This window comes from Xiphophorus maculatus, chromosome 1 (assembly GCF_002775205.1).
Source record: "Xiphophorus maculatus strain JP 163 A chromosome 1, X_maculatus-5.0-male, whole genome shotgun sequence".
NCBI lineage: Eukaryota > Metazoa > Chordata > Actinopteri > Cyprinodontiformes > Poeciliidae > Xiphophorus > Xiphophorus maculatus.
In genome coordinates this window covers 22,335,059-22,354,933 of record NC_036443.1, presented here as the reverse complement: position 1 = coordinate 22,354,933, position 19,875 = coordinate 22,335,059, and the positions used below count along the sequence as shown (strand labels likewise).

The following is a 19,875-nucleotide window of genomic DNA, read 5'->3' as shown; positions in this document are numbered from 1 at the left end:
ACTCTGCCAAACCACTCTACCCTCCTCTGACGCTGCGAGCGCGCCCGCACATGTGTGTGTGACAAGCGACAGCCTCGGCGAAAATTTGGAGAATTTCTTTTTTTTTTTTGGAAGAGGGAAACAAATCTTACAGCAATTTTTATATTTTACCGCGCCAGTCAGAAACTGTTCCTGCCAAGCTGGTATAAATGAATACTTTTCAGAAAAAAATAAACCCGGCTTTCCCACCTGACATTGTCGTGTTTCTGGATGTAGATCTTATGAAACATCATGTCTTCCTTCTTGGCATTGATGTCAGCCTTCATCTCCATGGCAACGTGCCTTGGCAACACTGAAAGCAACAGACGTTCCTGGAAAACACACACACACACACACAAAAATATAGAAAATGCAGAATGTGTCACTCACAACATCACTGTCTGAACGCAGAATGTTAAGGCATGCTTCTGAATGTCTTCAGATTAAAACGTGATTCTAATCTATCACAAAGATCCGTTAGAAGTTAAAGAATTTAATTTGGCTATTTGTAGGTAAAAATTACTGCAATTTACAGAAAGGATCACAGAATGTTAATGTATATAAAGTAAACTGGATTCAGATTCAGGATAAAGTGTAAGAAGTTGTTATTTAGCGTTGGCTTAGACATTCAGGGTTTGTTTACCATAACATGAAATTTTAGAACAAAAAGATATGCTTTGTTGCTCCATTTTTATTTTTCATGAACAAAATAAAACAACAAACTTTCCTAAGTTTTTACAAACTAGCAGCTTTGTTCATATTTGAACTTAAAAGAGCTTTATTTTTTAGTAGCTTATAGTTTTTTTTCTTCAGAGATTTGTATTTGGTTCAGAGTTTGAATTTTACTCAAAATATATAGTTCTACTTTTTTGTGAATGTCACTCATTAAAACTATATTAGATTAAAAAATGGCTTCTTCTTAGAAAAATTTTATTTTTCAAAAATTGATCTTTTGAACAACTCCTAAAAGTGAATGGCTTCTGAAGATTTGGTTCTCTTCAAAGAGTCATAGGTCCTGTTGTTAGTTGACAATCAATGCTGGGGATGGGTTTATTGTAAAGTAAAGTAAACAAAAAAAACCACCCTTTGTTCAAGGAAACCCATTATGCAAAACTCACATTCTTCAAGTTTTTGTGCTTCCTTACGGGTCTCAAATGCATCTAAAAGCATTCCAAGCGCTTAAAAAATCACCCAGAGGTTTTTGGCAGTAAGTGAATGTTTTTTGGTTTCTGAAAACTGACCCATTTCAAAAACCTCCTGATTGTTGAGTCACATTCTACAGGCCACGCGCCGTTACCTAGCAACCCAAGTGGAGTCCCAGCCGGTTTGGTCAATTGGTTTCACCGTTGTACGCTCTGTTCAACGGATCCTGGAAACAACATGTTTTGTTGTTGACTTACCATCCAGAACCAATTTTCTACTTGCTCGTTGGTTGTGCAGGAGGCTTGACTTATGCTTTTCAAAGCTTTATGGTCGTACAATTGTTCATCTGTTTGCAGCCATTTTGTGAGTGTAAACATTGAGTTAGGGGCATGACCAGCAGCAGTTTATTTGGATCTAAAGAGACAAGAAAATCTCATTATCTAAAGACGATTCTGAGAAAAACATGTAATGAACATGTTCTGTATCGCTCATAGCTCTGTCCAAACCTGTTCAAGGAAGCATAGGTCACCTTTAACACCTCCAGACAGCTGATTGGGTTTGGAGACAATTCGTCTGAAACGTTGAGGGCTGTTTTTCTAATTGTTATGCATTTGACATCGTTTAAAAGCTTAGATTGCACATTTTAGGAGTCTGTAAATATCTCAAAATGCTGCGAGGAACAAGTCTCGCAGACTTGTCACATTTGCTATTTTGATCTGAATTTGAAATCTTACTCAGTTCGAACTGATAATGTGCTGAGAAAGACTGCGTCTCCTTGGAGTAGTACCTGCTGCTGATTCTCCCTTTGCAGGTGGAGCCTGGCCTGGATGTAGCCTCTGGTCTCCTGAAACGCTTGTCTCTGGGAAACCTCAGCCGGGTAGTGGGTGCAGATGCCGATGATGTTGGTGCACAGGAAGATGAGGACATTGGCGCTCACCTGGAGAGAGCAGAAAATTTATTTACGAGTTATTTATTGTTTCCAGTAACATATAATTTAAATATTTGTAATATTGCCTTTGAAACAAGCTTTAAATTAGCAGTGGGGATAGGATTTTACTGATTCTCATTTTATATTAGAACATGATCTCATAAGGTTTGATACGCTCTGCTTCTGAGAGTTTATTATTAACAGGTTTCAAGTTATTTCATAGATGATACATTTCCTGTATTTATTTCATCTTTCTCCCTAAAACTGTCCAACTGTTTTTGGATTATTAGCAGAAGCTCTGCAGAACCAAACCATGCAAAGAGAGATGCTTTAAAGCTGTCTTCAGTCTGCGCAGGAAGTCACATCCTGTAAGATCCGATTATGATTTGATCAAATGTAATCAGACACATCTGTCAGCCTGTGCAGCCTGCAATAACTGTTAAAATGGGTTAACTAATTATGGTGCCCTTTAGTTTGTCTGATCATCATGACATTTATCCTTCTTATTAAACAAATATATCACTTGAAAAAGTATTTACGCTTCTCCATTTGCTGCGCCTATTAAACATTAAATTACATCAAAGTTGATTGCAGTTCAGGACTAAAATTGCAAAAAATACACAACAGTAAAACTGGTGGGAGGTTGAGAAGATTAAAATACTTAGAAGAGGTGTCAAATATGTTTTTTTTTCAGTGAGATGCCAAATACAGTCATAAGTGCCACTTCTCACACTCCTTGTATCAGCTTGAAAGCTAAATCTCACACGTGCTTGTTGCCAAAAACAATGTTTGTGCTCACATAAAGATGTTTTTTTTTATTGAAAGGTATGCACATTTACTGCAGATTGTTTTTGTCTGATCGGCTTTCATCAAAAATAAATAAAAAAAAAAAAAACAGACAGCATTTGATTAGTTTGTTTCCCCATTTTATAATTCAGTTCTTTATTTGGCCAGGAAGGTTTCACTGAAATACAATCCCTGGAAGCCTGCCTGCAAATGGTGTCTGAACCAGGTTATCCGGATTTCTGTGCACACACACGCAAATGAGTAATGCAGAAGACTAAAACAGTACAAATTCAGCCGTACAAAAATCAATTTCTCAATTGCTTTATTAACATCTAAACCAGAACACTTTGGAGAATTATCTGTGATGTAAACTAAATGGACATCCACGGTGTAGATCAGACTAATAAAATACAGATTATTCCCTTTCAACTTTCACTGTGTGTTTAGATTAGATCACGTGTCAAACTCAAGGACCGTGGGCAAAATCCAGCCCGCCAAAGCTTTTTATGTTGCCCTCTATTATAGACTAAACACAAATTTTGCTTAACTATTATGTTTTCAATCAAATCAATCCAGTTTTTATCTGTTTATTGCCAAATTGTATCAATCAGTCCCTCCAGTTTCTTGAGAATTATCATGCAAATTGTCAGAAACTTTCTTAATTGTACTGAACAGCTGCCTCAGCCTTAACTGATGTCAGTTTGTAGACTATGATCCATACGGTAATAAAAAGTTGCATTACCGTCATAAATAAACGCAAATATGGCAAATATCTAAGTGTTTTAGTACCAAAAACACTTCGATTTTTATTGCCAAAAATCAGAAGAAGTATCACGAAATCCTGGAGGGACTGAAAAGATGTTCAACAGTATTATTTAATTTCAAGAATTCATTGATAAATTAACAGTTTGTGAACAGAATTTTTTATTAACACATTCTGGCACAACCGGCCCTTTAAGAGCATTCATGATCTTGATTTGGCCCAAAACAAAGATGAGTTTGACACTGCTGGACTAGATGTTCTCCTCAAACTCTTTTCTCATGTCTCTGTAGCATCCAACTACTTTTCTCCCAGGTTTCCATTTAGTTACCTCCATCCATCTTCTAATTAAGCCTCCCTGTTCCACCTGAAGAACAAACTCCCACAACATGATACCAACTCCACCATGTATTTCTATGTTCAGTGATAGATTGTTAGTTTTTATCCTTTTATAGATGTTTCTACATAGAGCAAAGATCTCAATTTTGTATTTTCTTCTCTTACGTTTGCTTTATTCCGTGCCTGAATTGTTGTAATTAAAAATGACTTCTTCTTCTTCCTGCCACTCTTCCATAAAGACTACTCTTAATTTTTTCTCCCCTTAACAGATTTCATTACTTTTGAAGGCGACTAAAGAGTTTTATTCAGGGGTTACTGACAGAGTTAACGAATAATTTTCCTTCTACTCTCCATAATTTACTGTTCAATTACATTTAATTCCAACAAATTACATTATTGATAATTGTTTTGTAATAATAGATTTCTATAACTGTAAAATCTTTCACATAAAAAATATTTTAGTAATTTTTTTTAGTCAAACACACAGAATGTGAACTACATACCTCTCTGTGCCTTTACATTTTCTGTCAGATAACATGAGGGAATATTCACAACATCCTTTACATCTTTCTTGGGTTTATGTCTAAATCTCTCGGTGAAACTGGGCCTGTTTCTGTTCATACTCATACGAAGCCTCCATGCTGCGGTCTGTTCAGAAGCGCCTGCATTTTTTTATGAGACACTATGATAACCTCCAGCGTACGATAAAAACTTTCAGTCTGCATCTTGGGAATAGCTGCCGACCCCACATAGGGACACTTCCTTTAAAAGATGAGTTCCTGTTTCCACACTGTACGTGACGCTCGTCACTGCGGAGGCCACATGTGGACACGCAGAGAGGCTGAGACTCCAGAAGAGGAATATGACCTGAATTAAACTCTAACAGGAGCAAAGACGAGGATTACAACCACCAGGTGCTCTGATGTTTCACACTAATTTTTACTTTGTCCTTCTGCTTCTTCCAGCAGCTCCTGTAAGCTAAATGTGTCACAGTGCCATCTACTGGTTGAAAAGGGGAATACGCAAAGGTAGAGATACTTTATAGTGGAGACAACAGCAGCTGTAAAGGTAAGATACGACATATAAACCAGACAACACAATGTTGTGCATATAAAACAACTAGCTGACACTACAAAGACAGTTCACATTCTTATATATTACTCCATAACGCTAAAACTTGAACTTTAAAGTTACTATTAAGACTTTCTGTAAATGGCTTGAGGAGAACGTCATGGTCGGACTTTTCTATTTGTTTTGTTATTTTTGCTGTAAAATGTTATTCAATAAACATAAAATCTATCCTCCCTTGTGTGTCTCTGATGACATCACAAAAGACATAGCTGATCAGAAATATTTCAAGTTCTTGTTTTGACCTGCAGCACAGCCTGTTCTATCAACATCCAGTCATCCAGACCAGAGGAATTAAGAAAGGCTGGGAAAAAATACCACTGTTCAGCAGTTCAAAACGTTGGATTTAACTCATTTTAGATTCAACATATAACTTCAACAAATAGCTACTATAAATAATAAATAACAATAGATAAATAATTTCATCATCATTTGTAAAGAACCACTGTTTCATTTCTATTTTTAAGCTTTAAAACACAGGAAAACATAAACATTTTTGCAAAAAGAGGTGCAAACATTTTCCTTTTGTACTGAATTTCGATATTTATGGAAAATTATGTAAAAAAGAAAAATCACAAGCGGTTAAAATAAATTGTTCTAGAAGATATTATTGATACTTTTAGAATCATTCTGTTGTGAAATTTCAGTGCAAAAGCTATAAAACTGCAAAAACCTGCAATTATTACAAGATCCATTTTCAAAAACATTAGTTAATTTGACATTTTTAATGTTATTAACATTAACATTTTACAAGATATTAAGAGTCATTAACAACAACAGTGGATGGTCCAAAGAACCACTTGTGGTTGCAAACCTGTGACTCCACATCAAATCCCAATGAAATACGTCAAGGTTTTTGGTTGTAATATGACAAAATATAAAAAAGTTTAAATTATGCAAACACTCTTGCAAGGCACTTTACAAATACAGTATTTGTGCAATATCTTATTCATAAACCCTCATAGAGTTCAGCTTCATAACTAAACTTTACATAAACATGAGAAAAGGTAACTCAACCAGCTCACATCAAATAAGGAAGCCATTATCTGTTGTGGAATAAAACATGTTTCATCTGTTCCTGAAAATTTTTTCACACCACCGATTAGATCATATTACTCTTTTTAATTTTAAAGGAATGTTTTGCATGACTAAATATGGATTGTAAAGTTATATTTGCTTCAGGTTATTAAATTCCCTTTGGAAATCTTTAAGCTGTGAATATTCTGCTGTTCTGTTTTATTATCTTCCACAGACATTAAGAACAAAGGTAAAAGCAAAAGAGATAAAGATATCAAATCAAATAACAAATGCTTAAAGGAGCCTGAATGTAAACAGTAGGGGTTTATTGCGCTGAGGTTCCTAGAAACTTCTGAGAATAGTCAGTGTAGAACAGAAACAAAAATAGAAACAGATGGGTAATGCATTAACAAGTTTACAAAGAAAGTAAACAAAAAGTGGATTATAAAAAAGGAACTGCAGCATAATGGACAAGTTAGATAAAACTGAAGAACGACAGCTGTCGGAGGAAGGAAAAGGAAATAAGAGGTACCAAGAGAAGGGGGTAGAGGAAGGAAAAACACAATGTAAGGATGACAGGGGTAGGAAGAGTGTGAGTAAGAGGGGAGCGGGGCAGATATGGGCCACTGCAACATTAGGCAGATGGCTCAGAGCGCTCAGCACTGTTTACTTTACTCTTACTGTTCAAGCAAAACCAGCCGTGGCACTAAAGTGAAACCTGCAGCACCGCGCCTGCTTCCAGGTGGACGTGGGTATCGTGGACAGTCGAGAGGAGGCCTCTGTGTGCAGAAAGGGTTTTTTATTATTTCCATATGCAAATTTCTGCAGCGACAGTAAGCATACATCAGCATGGATTCCCACGATGTTGGAGTCACACCCTGCGCACGAGCCTGAGTAATTGCTTGCTTTTCTTAAGAGGGCATGGACGAGTGGGTTTACAAAGCACACAGTCATGTCCTGTGTTTATGCAGCAGCACTCCACCTCTTCAGCAGCATTTACCTGCTACCTGCACAGAGCACACCTGCTCAGTTCAACAACACACTCATTAATCTTGACTCCTGTCCACCATTAAAATCCCTCCTCTGTGCTATATGTTATCTACATCAAGATCACTTTGTGAGCATGAGAACAAATCGTGTATCAATTTTTTGTATTTTTTTTTTCCTGTAATAAAAGCAGTTGTCGTTTCGGCCAGGTTTGACCCGGGAGGAAGCGGCCAACCGGCTGGTCTGTGGAGAGGCCCTAATCCCTGGATATCAAAATGGCCTTATGTAAGAGATGCTGCGGACTCCACAGGACAGGAGAAGCAGCAGTAATACTGGCTACTCTGCAGCGTAGATTAAAGTGCATTTTGTCACAAAAAGCCTCTGCCAGCTTAGAGAGGATATGCCGGCTTAATCAATAAGCGATCTACATGGCCATATGGATGCATTGCAGAATCAATAATCAGCTCTTTTCATAACCAGAACTGTAAAGATGTTGCATGGCACAACCAAACCAACAAACACAGCAGGAGTGTGTGTGTGTGTGTGTGTGTGTGTGGTGATCTCTTATTTCTCATGTGTTTCTCATGTGTAATCCGAATATATTTATTTCTCCTAAGCATTTAAAGCCGTTTTTTAAAGATGTTTTTTTCTTAAAATATTCTTATTGTTTGTGATTACACACCTCATGTCTCATTTTTTCCAGGACTTTTTCTTGGATTGTTTCTAATTTAGTTTACATTAATAAAAGTTGTTTTTTTAACTCTCGTACCTGCCAAATAGCATTTTAGTGTTTCTGCTACAAGTTTTGGCTTCTTAAATCATCTTCATGGAACAGTCATGCAAACGTACTGTATTTTCCAGATTATAAGTCACAATTTTTATATAATTTGGCTGATCCGGTAACTTATATACGTTTTTTTTTTCCTGTTTATGACACTTTTTTTTATTTATAGTGAGGAAAATACATTATTTTTCTAATTTTTGTGTTTTGTCACATGTATTTCAGATCACCCAGCAGATTTTACTATCTGACATAGGCAACATGAGTAAATATAAAAAACAGTTTTTAAATTCTACCATTTATTCACAGAAGAAAAGTTATTCAAATAAACCTAATCCTTTGTGATCAAGTGACATATTTTATGGGTATTTGAGCATGAGCAGCTTGTTTAAGATCTCTCACATTCTATTTTGAACTTTGACTAGGCCACTCTAAAATGGCGGTGGACCCGGTAGTGCGCTTTGGATTATTGTCCTCATAACTTGAGCTTAACATCAGAAACGGATCGCCAAGTTTATCAATTATGGCAATTATGGACAAAAATAAAGCTTTTGAGTCTAATTTCCCACAGTATTATTAAAATGATCACTGTCGTTTTGACTTTGATCAATAATAAACTGATACATGAAGCACCAAAGAAGCTATGAATTTTAACTCCAGCTTCATAGCAAGGCATAACAAGAGTCACTCTGGAGACCAGTACCCTTGTGAATTCAAATAATAGCTCCTATTTTTACAGTTCCCACAGCAAAACAGCCAACATGATGAAAATACAACTCAACTCAGAATTAGAAAAAATACTTACTTCATTTGTGAATTGTACATGTTTTCCTTTCTTTTCTTTTCAGTAACTTGATACTTTCATCGCCTTCTACTCTAAATCTGTGCTGGTGAAGCGAAAATATCTGAGCAGTGCAAGCAGGTGAAAATGACAGAGAGCTAATGGAATATTCCAGTAATATATTTAAATTTTTTCTCCCCCATTTGTGATTAATTTAACACAGTGCTCATGTATTTCATCAGCCCGTTCACAATCCTGACAGTGAGTCTATAAACATGGACTTTTAAGGCCTTTTCAGACCAGGGGAGTGAGTGGGAGAGCTGGGACAAATTAAATGCTTAGCTCTTTCTAAGGAGACAAAGAACCCTAATGTGCTGCATCAGAATCCCATTATTTACTGCAACTATAATCAATATTTTCACATCACGAATGGGTCACAGTCAAGGAAGGAATGACAAACCCACCGCTATTTTCCATGACTGATGCTACCATCACAACTATTGAGTGGTTTCTGCCTTAGTGTTTCTGTTTTCTGCGGTTTGCCTTTATGTCGCAGCGTTTAAGAAATATACAGGGTTATGTTAGATTTCCAATCCGATACTAATGCCAGGTATTTCCCTGAAAACCCAATAACTTTAAAGTACTTTAAAGTCTGCTGCCTGAAAGCAGGATGTGAATGATTGTTGGTAATCTTGACCCAGTTTCATCTCAATTTTCATCTAAAATTATTCAATCTCAAACCAATAATTGTTTAACCGTGTGTTAACAAAGCGCAGAAGAAGGTCACATGTCCCCTCCCTTCATCCCGCCGCCTCTCAGTCATATGCAGCCCAACACGTGTCAGAAGGAGAAAAAGAGGTCAAAAAAACTGTTACCTTAGTTCAGGAAACTGTGCAGAGATTTTCAAACTGTTAGTTTAGTTACTTATTCTGCCTGAGGAAAGAAAACACATCAATGGCTGTCAACACTGCAAAAACACAAAATCTTACCAAGCATTTTAGGTCTATTGCTAGTGAAAACATCGTAATACACTTCAAATAAAACAAAACTATCTTATGAATAACTTTTGAGCAAGATTGTTTTAAGTAAACAATGCCTTAATATTGATTTAAAAAGTGGCAGATTATTTCATTTATAACTTGGGAAATGTTACAAATTAAATAATCTGCCAGTGGAACTAGCACTAGTTTTTAAAATCAATATCAATGACTTATTTGCTTAAAAAGTTCCTATATCTTGCTCAAAAGCTACTTGTGCTTTACTTCAAGTGCGCCAAGATATTTGCACAACTAGACCTAAAATACTTGGTAAGATTGTTTGCTTTTCCAGTGAAATGTTTCCATTTCTTGTGCTTTATTGGAAAAATGTAATTAAAGAAAAGATGGGGGAAAAAAGGATGGTCTGTCGATGTTTGATGTTTTTTCACTAAACCCAAAATCCAAAATGTCTGCCATGACTGCAATAGCTGAGTTACTAAACTGTTTCTTTGCATTTCTAGTTTGTACCATCACAGAAACAACATCTTTTTTAATGGATATTTCTCTTTAGTATTTGACCATAAAACAACTGGAAAATCCTTCAGGTTTTCTCTCTTGTTGTTATTGCCTTACCCAAGTTCTGATTGAGTAAACTCTGTAAAATCTCTAAATCAACACAAGCAAGCCATTTTCTAATCTTACTAATGTAATAACATTAAATGTCTGCTTCGTAATGTCTGATTTTTATTTTTACTTCATCTGATTGATTTTTTTACCCTGCACAGCCCAAAATATGTAAAATCCTTAGAGGACCTTATTTGCACCTTCACATTGCCCAGGAATGATGGATAAACAATATCTTTAAGGCCTAATTTAGTACATTCAAAGGATGCCTGCTTGTTAATAAATAAACCTAACCATGCCAATAAACCACGCCTAAGGCATCTTGGGCATGACAGACATCGACACGACGATGACTCTAATATGCTGATGCTACTAAAGCGTCGCTCCGGCTTCGTTTGTTTGCCAGAGCTTCTTTCTCTGCCTTGTGAAAGGTTCTGCTTGGTGTTGGCCTCAAACTAACACCCACGGAGGCTGTGAATTATCAGAGATGCCAGTCCAGCTTTCACTTAGCAACTCTCACCCACATTCCTCAGTCTCCCTCCAAAGAACCAGAATCCCCTCCTCAGGTTCAGCGAGGATGCAGCGAGAGGAGCGACCAGCTGAACGAGGGAGGTGGAGAAATGGAAGCAATTGAAACCAAAACAGTCAGATTGGTTTGTTTTGTTTTGACTTCCTATGTGCCTATTTCTGTTTTATCAACATAAGATGCTAAACTGCAATGAACAAATCCCTGTATTTTCCTGTTTCTTCTCTTTGAAAGTATGAATTTAATGGACAATTTTGAACCATTTTGCTTGTTAATATGTGTGTTTATTGAATCGATCTATTCAGTAGATCATCACCAACCTGCAACCAGCGCAGCTAGCTGCTTGCAACAAACACACTGAGGGTTAAATCAGTTTACTTGCTTCGTTCTGAAGAGTGATTTTTATACCAAACACATAAAAACCCACTTATTCATGTTATTTTGAATATTAAAATGATCTTAACAGCTATAGTGCAAAGTTCATCCAGCTTACATAAACTCACTGAAATTATTGAAAATGCAGCAATTTGTCTGTCAAAAACTGAAAAGCATTTTTGTCATGGAGATTTTTGTGTTGTTCATGTTCAGCTCTGTCAGTGGTTTGTATTGTTGTGTTTAGACTGAAAGCAAGTTATAAAAAGTATTACTATCATTATTTCAAAATGGATTATAACTACACTGAAAAACATTTGAGACCAGTCAATTCTTTCAAACGTCTTTTAAGAGTCACTCCTGTATATTGGCCTTTATACAATAATAACCTTTGTTAAACCAGGTTTGAGATTAAAAAAAAATCTCTTTTACAAGACAGATCTTCACTTCAGAGTGTATGTAATTATTTCTATACTCTTTCACTTTGTTCATTTTTTCCCTATGAGCTCACTGTCACTTTCAGCCTTTCTCACAGGGAATATGTGTGTGTTTGGTGCCAGGCAGTTGCTGGGTTTGTGTATTCAGACTGAGCGTCATGTCTACACACAGCCTGCACTGCCCTTATCTAAAATGACCAGAACCCAGAGCACAGATAAAAAGTCAAACCCCTCCTTCTTTTCCTGCTCCTCTAACTCTGCCGGGCAGTTTTCGCACCGTCCGTCTGGAACGGAGCGTCAGCTGACCCCGATGCCGCACAGGCAGACGTTTGTGTTTCACGGTGCATAAAGCACCATCAAAGTAGCAGAAAAGAAAAAATATTTCGGAGACGAACCACCTGTGGAGCCAATCTGTCATGAACCGCAGAGGAAGGTTTCTCAGGAAACTAGTTTCCAGGATGTTTCCAAGACAGAATAAATTTCAGTGACAGGAGCTATTCTTAGTCTTTGGCTTGTTCTTAGTCTCCAGATTCTGTCAACATTGTGAAGGACATGAAGGAGTGTCATTTAAACAGAGAGAGAACCGTTCTGGTTTCTTCTGCTTGATTCTACCTCTTATTCCTACCTCACATTTTTAACTACAGTCATACCGTAAAAGTGCTGGTCTTCCTGTTTCTTTTAAAAACAAACAACATAATGTGTCTGTGTTTGACTGTACAAAACAAAAGCTTCAACATCCAGGCCTCAGCAGATGTGATGAATCAGAAAGCGAGAGTCTCTTGTCGGTCAAAACACGCTGCAGTTGAGCATTGCAAAACAACTTCACTACAAGACGTTTATATTATAGTGGTGCAGCAATATCTTCTAATGCATTGTATGGTGGTGGTATCCAACTCCAGACATCAGTAGACGTTAATCTGCAAGTTTTAGATAATTTTCAAATTCACCAAAACTGATTTGTGTTAAAATATTCAAATATTCATATTGCATGAATATCATTAAATGAAACTCTTTCACAAATCTTTCCAGGAACTTATTTCTCTAACATAAAACTTAAATAACTTGTTTTGTCAATAAATGTTGAAGTGGGGTGATTTTTTTTTGAGGGGGGAGGGGCGCTACTGTCCAGACTTCTTCCATTTCAGTGGAAATGGAAGAAGTCTTTTTTATTATTATGAAGAACCCAAAGTAACAACTTTGGGTTCATATTGAACCCAAAGCTCGGGTACAAAAACATCTCGGGTTCGGGATGTTTAAAATCAAAGTGGAAACTCTTCAGATTTGGACCATCATGGCCGACAAGCCGAGGAGCCAGGTCGGCTCATGAAAAATGCTGAAAACACACTTGTGTTTTTTTTTTTTAAATTAAGTGATGCAATGATTTTCTTTCACATGATGTTAGCTTAAAACCAACACTCAGGAAGTACGCGGCAGATGCCACAGTCATACATACCATGCATAACATTATCATGACATTTGTATGGCGAGTCAGGGGAGGGTTGTCCCATCAGACCGTCAGTTCTCAAAACCACACAGAAAAAACTTCATTAAATCAAACACAGGGTCAGTGCGACCCTGCTGGACCGCGCACAGGGCCCTGTCTCTTCAGACAGCAAGAGGATTAAACAACACTTAACACTCTTCTGCAGAAGCTGATGAAATGCACTTGAGGAATTTAAGCATCTAAATCAGGAGGGCAGGAAAATGATAAAACTGTCAGGACTGTGGCCCCGAAGGACAGGATTTGGAATAGAGACATCTTCAGGTCAGTTCAAGTAAAAATTTAGATTTTTCAGGGGAAATTTCAAGTTAAGTCTCAAGTTTCTGAAGACCGAAATTAACATGCTGTCATCTGACGTATACAGCCTAGCAAATCTATATCATATGAATTAACATTATTTTCCTTAAATTTACTTTACTGATTAAACATTTATCATTTGAATACTACAAATTTTAAAACATAATATTCACCAACTAAACTTTTTAAAGGAAATAATTCAAAATTCTGAAAAAAAAACAGAAAGTGGTTTTCATTTGAAGGTTTGTGTAGTCAGTAGCTTAACATCCAGAGAACAAGATGTTCACGTTAAGTTAACTTTGTTTCTTTCTGAAATGACCAGAAGTCTTTTCAAGCAGAGTCCACTTTGAGAGACTTAATATAAGCCATTAATAGCTCACAAAGTCCACAAACGTCCTTGGTTAACAAATCGAACACACCTCTGTCAGAGCTCTGATCTATGGCTTAAGTTCTGCAAATGTTGCTTAATGGCAGCAATACATTTAAAACCATATGTAGAGGCTTGCAGTAACTTTTTTAATGGCAAATACTTTTCAGAAACATTACAGAGAGCACATACAGTACATACCATGCATAACATTACCATGACATTGGTATGGCGAGTCAGAGGGGACAACATTGATCATTTCCTCAAACAATCTGGACTTACTGCCATACTTTTACCCTTAAACACATGAAATTGAAAGTGTTACAGCAAATTTAGTCGGAGTTACAGACCACCAAAGGGCTTCCAAAGAAAATCAGGCCTGGTGAAAGAGACTGGTTCTTAGTTTCTTCAGGAACAAAAATTTAGTTTCCCACAGTCAAAGATCTGTCACATCATTACGTCAGTGAAAACATCTCTTCCAGTAAAATGTTGTTCCTCCCTATGTTTAATTTAATTTCCTGTGGAGGATCACTGATCAGGATGACAACATCGCAGTATTTGATCCTTAATCCCTGTGAGTAAGTGCGATAGCATCACCAGATTAATTCATTAATCTTGATTTATACAACAGTCGATGGTTGTGAACACACCTTAGAAACCTGGCTGGTTGTTCTCACTATTTTAAGCAGATATGTTAAAAAGTCAAAAATGAAATTACAGAGATAAATGAAAGTAGGGATTGCAAGAATAGTTCTGTTTAGTGCATTAATCTATATTAACAATATAATGAGCAATATTAAACCAAACAACAGAGGCCAATAAACATTTTAATGTTGATGCTAACCTGATTTTTTATTAAAGTTGGAGCTTTGTGATTTTGTTGATGCTATTCTGAATTATTGAGAGTGAAAGAGTCAGAGAATATTTAACATTTTTACTGATTATTGGTGTCTTTAGCCAGCCTCCAGAAAAAACTAAGTGCTGAATTAGCACCAATTTTATAGGTTTTGGTGGTAAAAAAAAAAAAATGGAGCTACCATTAGTGCCAGTTTTGCATCAGTTTGGCAGGGAAAACAAACACCAACAAAGAATAAGTAAGATTCAAAAAATGTAAACAAGAAAAATTACAAGATTGTTTTAATAAATCAGTTAAACAAATAAAAATCCAAGCTCTTTCACTTGATTGTGAAGGACACTTTTAAACATAAACAATAAACATTATTCTCATTATTGTCAATATTATTGAGCAACAGGTTAAGCTTCTGGAAACTTTTGTCTCAGAAAACAGTCTAAACTAAACTGAGGGGGATTTAAAGGGAATCTTAGTTTGACACCAACTCTACTTGTTCCAGCAAATGATAAACAAATTCAGTCATTTGTTTATTGTAGTTTACTTTTGAATCTATAAGTATTTATAATGTACAAGCAATTTATACGAACAATTGTGACTATTTTGTGTATTTAATCAAGAAATATAGGGTAAAATAAAGGAAGTGGCTGGGATACATCTTCAAAGATTCATTCCTGCTTTTAAACTTTTTTACATCACTTATATTGTTAGAAAAACATGTTTTCAAACACGCGATAGACTCAATAAATCATCCATGAGGAGTGAAAATGTTCCTGTTTCTTCTATCAGAATGTACAAACATTACAACACAAGTTCTGTCTCAATACCTCTGCTTGGTGATTTTTTATTTTGATTTTTGGCAATAGAGGTTTACCAACTTGTAGATTTCTGAGGCATCCTAGTGAAACACGAGACCCCACCACACATTCCATAATTGATGCTCAGCTGAGTCACGATCAATCCCCTTGTAATGTAAAGACAGTTAAACCTGATACTGCTAAAGGTCATCATTCTCAGTCAGGTTTTTATAAGCATGGATCGGGGACAAGCTGGGGGTCCTAACACTGAAAAGCTACACGCCACACTTTTCTTTCTGCAAGTGGGCGAGTGTGACTTCTGTGGAGAGAGTGTGACTATTGAGGCTTTCTGGTGCTGGAGTTGCCAAAATGTGTGTTTTTTTATTGTTATTATGCAAATCAGACATAAACTTGCATTTAACTAAAAACCTTCTTGAAGTCTTTTCTTTTTCTCCGAGACACATGGAGCTCCCACAATGCTTCCCAGTTTCACATATGGTGAACAGACAACACATTGAGGGACAGCCGGGACAACAAAAACCCTCCCCAAATACTATCAAATAAATGTAAAGGAGTTGGAAAAAAACAAAACCAACTACAAAAAACAAATATTTACTTCTAAATGCATCTATGTGCAATATAAGTGGATGCTGTATATTAAAAATACATCTCTGGAAAAGGTTTATGCAAAATAGCTTAAGGTGAGTTTAACCTGGTTTGAATTTTAAATCTAATGTTAGCTCTGAAAAGCTAGCATTAGCTAATATGCTAGTAGAAACTAACTATAGATGGATACATTTGGAGGTTATTTGAAGTTAGCTAGCATCAGATTCTATCCTTAAAGCAAAATGCTATTGGCTATGATGATAAAATTAATACTAGCTATCAATAGAAAATAAATGCTAATATTTCTGGTTTTCTGCTAGCATTAGCAAACATGCTATTTATTATGTTAATGAGCATAATAGCCTTTTTTTCGTTGCTTGGTGTTTCTAGTTGCAAGGTAGAAAACATGCTTTTTGATTACATTCATTTATTTGTGTGGATAAAAATAATTAGAAAAGTTATAGACAGAATTAATAACATAACTGATATTTGAAGAGTTCAGCTTCTTTTTTTCCCAAGTAATGATTTACAGGGGTTTGACTTCTTCTATCTGGCTCAGTTCTCCAAAGTAAATATCGACTTTTGACCAACCTGAAGCTGATTATTGGCTGAATCTTTAGTATTTTTGACTAATCTCTCTGTTGGAATTATATATTTTTGAGCAAATGAGATTACATTCGCTGATTTTTGCTAAGGTTGTTGTTTCATTTCATTTTAGTTTCTTTCTTCAATTTTATTCCCTAACTAATGGAAAGCATAGGTATAGTACACACAGAGAGGTTATGTAAATAAAATTTGATTGATTCATTTTGAGTTATGTATTTTCTACTCTCCCATCAACTTTTTAATCAAAGTAATTTTTTCTTACTAACAATTTCTGGTATGAATCATGCTAATATTTTCAGAAAGGAATCCACCATAACCATGTAAATAAATACATGTTTATTCACAGCATGAATTACCTTACTGACTGCTATTATTTTGAACATACAATGTTTAATAAATTATTCATTTACACAACCAGCATTACTCTACTACATTTACTTGTAATTTCAACTCTATGGCATCATTCACAGATATTATTTGCGACAAGAAAAAAACCTAGCTCTACTAACAGGCCTACAGAGTCGAAATAAACATTTATTCCTGAAGATTTGTGTTACTTTGAGTCCCAAAGCACATGTTTCCACAGCAGCAAGGACACAAAGCTGCCCTGTCACAGCAAGCCGACCACAGATAAGCTCCTCTGAAACAGACAACTGACAAACATCGTCCTGTGAAACCCCCCCCACCTCCTCTCATGTGACCTCTTCCCCGTCATCGCCATGTTTAATTATGGACTGGCTCATTTGGACCGCGGGGAGGGAGGAAAACAGAGCAGAAATCCATCCAAACAACCAAACAGCACCACATCTCCACAGCTCGCTTCAACCTGCCCTGAAGTCGAAGCTTCAGGGCAGAGGTAAAAATTAAGCGCAACAAATCAATTTTGACCTGATTTTTGCAATTTTCCTCTCTCCTCTTTTTTCCCCTCCTTTTTAAATTTTACTTCAGTCAACAGGGAACAAACTGGGTCTCGGCTGCTTGAGTCGTAGCTGTTTCCATGGCAGCCACTGGACCAACTCGACACGAGCGCTGACGGAGACACTTAGCAATGCTGTTTATTCCCTGTCAGTCTCAGAAGTGATGCTAAACTAACAACTGCTTCCCCAGAGCAGATTGGCTGACTGCTGATGGTGGCCTGTGTGTCTGTTTGCATACAATAATGTCACTTTGTAATAATAAAACGAATACGCAACGACAAAGTATGCTAAACGTGTTTATGCTGTGATGTAAATCTCAATTCCCTTCTTTTTATGTGGCCTGTATTTTTCTGTATTTCAGGTTTAAGGAATCCCATCTGTCTGCACCCAATCCCAGCCGTGAGCGAAGCACACGTGTGACAGGTATCCTTGTTAAAATGCCGCGGCCAAGTTAAACACACAAATTATTTATCAAGGAGGCTGTGGAAGGAGAGCATGGGGAGAATATCAGATTCGTGTCTCGACGCACCACCTCGCCTGCCTCTTCCTTCCTCCGTTACACGGCCGTGTTCTACAGCGGCGGCTTTGCACAGGTGATCATCACAGGCTGACACTTCCTCCGCTGAGATCCGACTCTATCGTATAGATGCAGAAAGCACACAAGGTTACTCCCGCACCGGAGGCTTCTGTGAAGCTTGGAACAGCTGCTCCTGAGGGTTCGCTGGGAGATTTGCTGGGACACAAATGCACAAGTTCTTGGCGAAATTTACTGGAATTTTTAATGTCTGGTTCAGTTTGTGCTGCATAAACCAGCTGCTTTTTCACATTTTTTAGAAATTGCAACTACAAAACTACAGTGGATTTTTTGTGATATTGAAGGCAAATGACTACAAATAAAGATCTGTGAAGGGCTGTATGCATTTGTTTTTGATCTTCTTTACTCTGATGCCCTAAAATAAGGAGCAACCAGTTGCCTTTTTTGACCTGATGAGCGAATAGAATCCACCTGTGTGTTGTTAAACAAACCAAACAGCAACGTGAACACCAAGGAATCCACCAGACAGGTGAAGTTTAAAAACAATACCCCAAGCTTTTAATATCTGACAAGCACCCGCATGCAGTAACTCTGGAGGAGCTTCAGAAATCCATAACTCAGGTATAGAAATAAATAAATTTTTGGTTTTGGAAGATTTTATTTTTGGAAAATCTGGATTTTTTACACCATTCCACTCTTTGTAGTGCATTGGTGTAGAGGTAAGCTAATTATTTTTGCTATTAATTATTTTGCACATATTTTCTCTTCCCCTGGTTTCTTGTTTTCTTTGTTTTTAACAACCTGTTTGAAATAAATAAACAAAATAAATACAAATTTGGGTTTGCATAGTTTGGAGTGATGTCGCACGTCCAAGACCGCCATCTTGTTTTACAGCCTCTACTTATTTGGACCTTGAATTCAGGTCAACTCTAAGAAGAAATATATAAAGGTCAGGCTATGACTTTTTTTAATGACATAAAGTCATAACATTACAATAGTACAGGCGCAATATTAGGAGAATGAAGTAGTAATTATGGGAGAACTTCAACGCCAAACATTGCAGAAAATTAATAAGCCAAACTTTTTTGTCATTAAAATAAAAGTAATTTGTCATTAAAGTAAAATTGCATCTATATTCTACTAATATTATGACTAATCAAAAATGTTGTAGCCTGGCCCCAATAAGCCATCATACAACTCACAGAAGAGATGATTGAGATAAAACCCAAGTTTTAGAAATGTTTAAGAGAGAAAAAAATAACTTACAATTGGAAATCGAATACCATATGAATAAATGGGAGATTTTTACGCCATTTCGCACAGCCCTACTCAGGTGGGAGAATCAGTTGACAAAATCACCCTTAGTGGTGCAATCTATATTGTCTGAAAGAAAGAAAGCAAGAAGGAAACCAGTGTCTACATCTTGCTACTATGTATAATAGGAGAGTGTGGCTGAACACATCTGGAAGGCACCATACTTACAACATTACAAATAAATGAACCTACTTGAAATAAGAGTTAAACTTTGATGATTTTCTGGGGGAGATGGAGGGTGGCCAGCGCTCAAAGATCCATTAGATAATGCTTCATTAACACACACACACAAAAGAAACAGTGTAAGATAACAAAAACGCTGGACTGGTTGTGAAAATCCAGGCCTGTGTGTATCCAGAGAAAAGCGCTGGATGGAGCGTTGGCCTGCCTGTTGCTTTGACGCAAGCTCTGATAAGACAGTTCCCTGTGACGCAACGCTTCGCAGAGATGCCGAGGGCCTGGTATTTTTAGGAACCAGTCT

General features: G+C 36.8%; 1 protein-coding gene across 1 annotated transcript in view; it reads right to left on the bottom strand.

Annotated features, from left to right (window-relative positions):
• Positions 1 to 19,875, bottom strand: part of adcy6 (adenylate cyclase 6) — a 53,719-nt gene that overhangs the window by 19,658 nt on the left and 14,186 nt on the right. Inside the window, exons 4-5 of the mRNA XM_023344998.1 lie at positions 1,949 to 2,098; positions 229 to 350 (exon numbers count right to left, since the gene is read on the bottom strand). Of these exons, the coding sequence (XP_023200766.1) occupies positions 229 to 350; positions 1,949 to 2,098 (272 nt within the window). The remainder of the gene's footprint in view (positions 1 to 228; positions 351 to 1,948; positions 2,099 to 19,875) is intronic.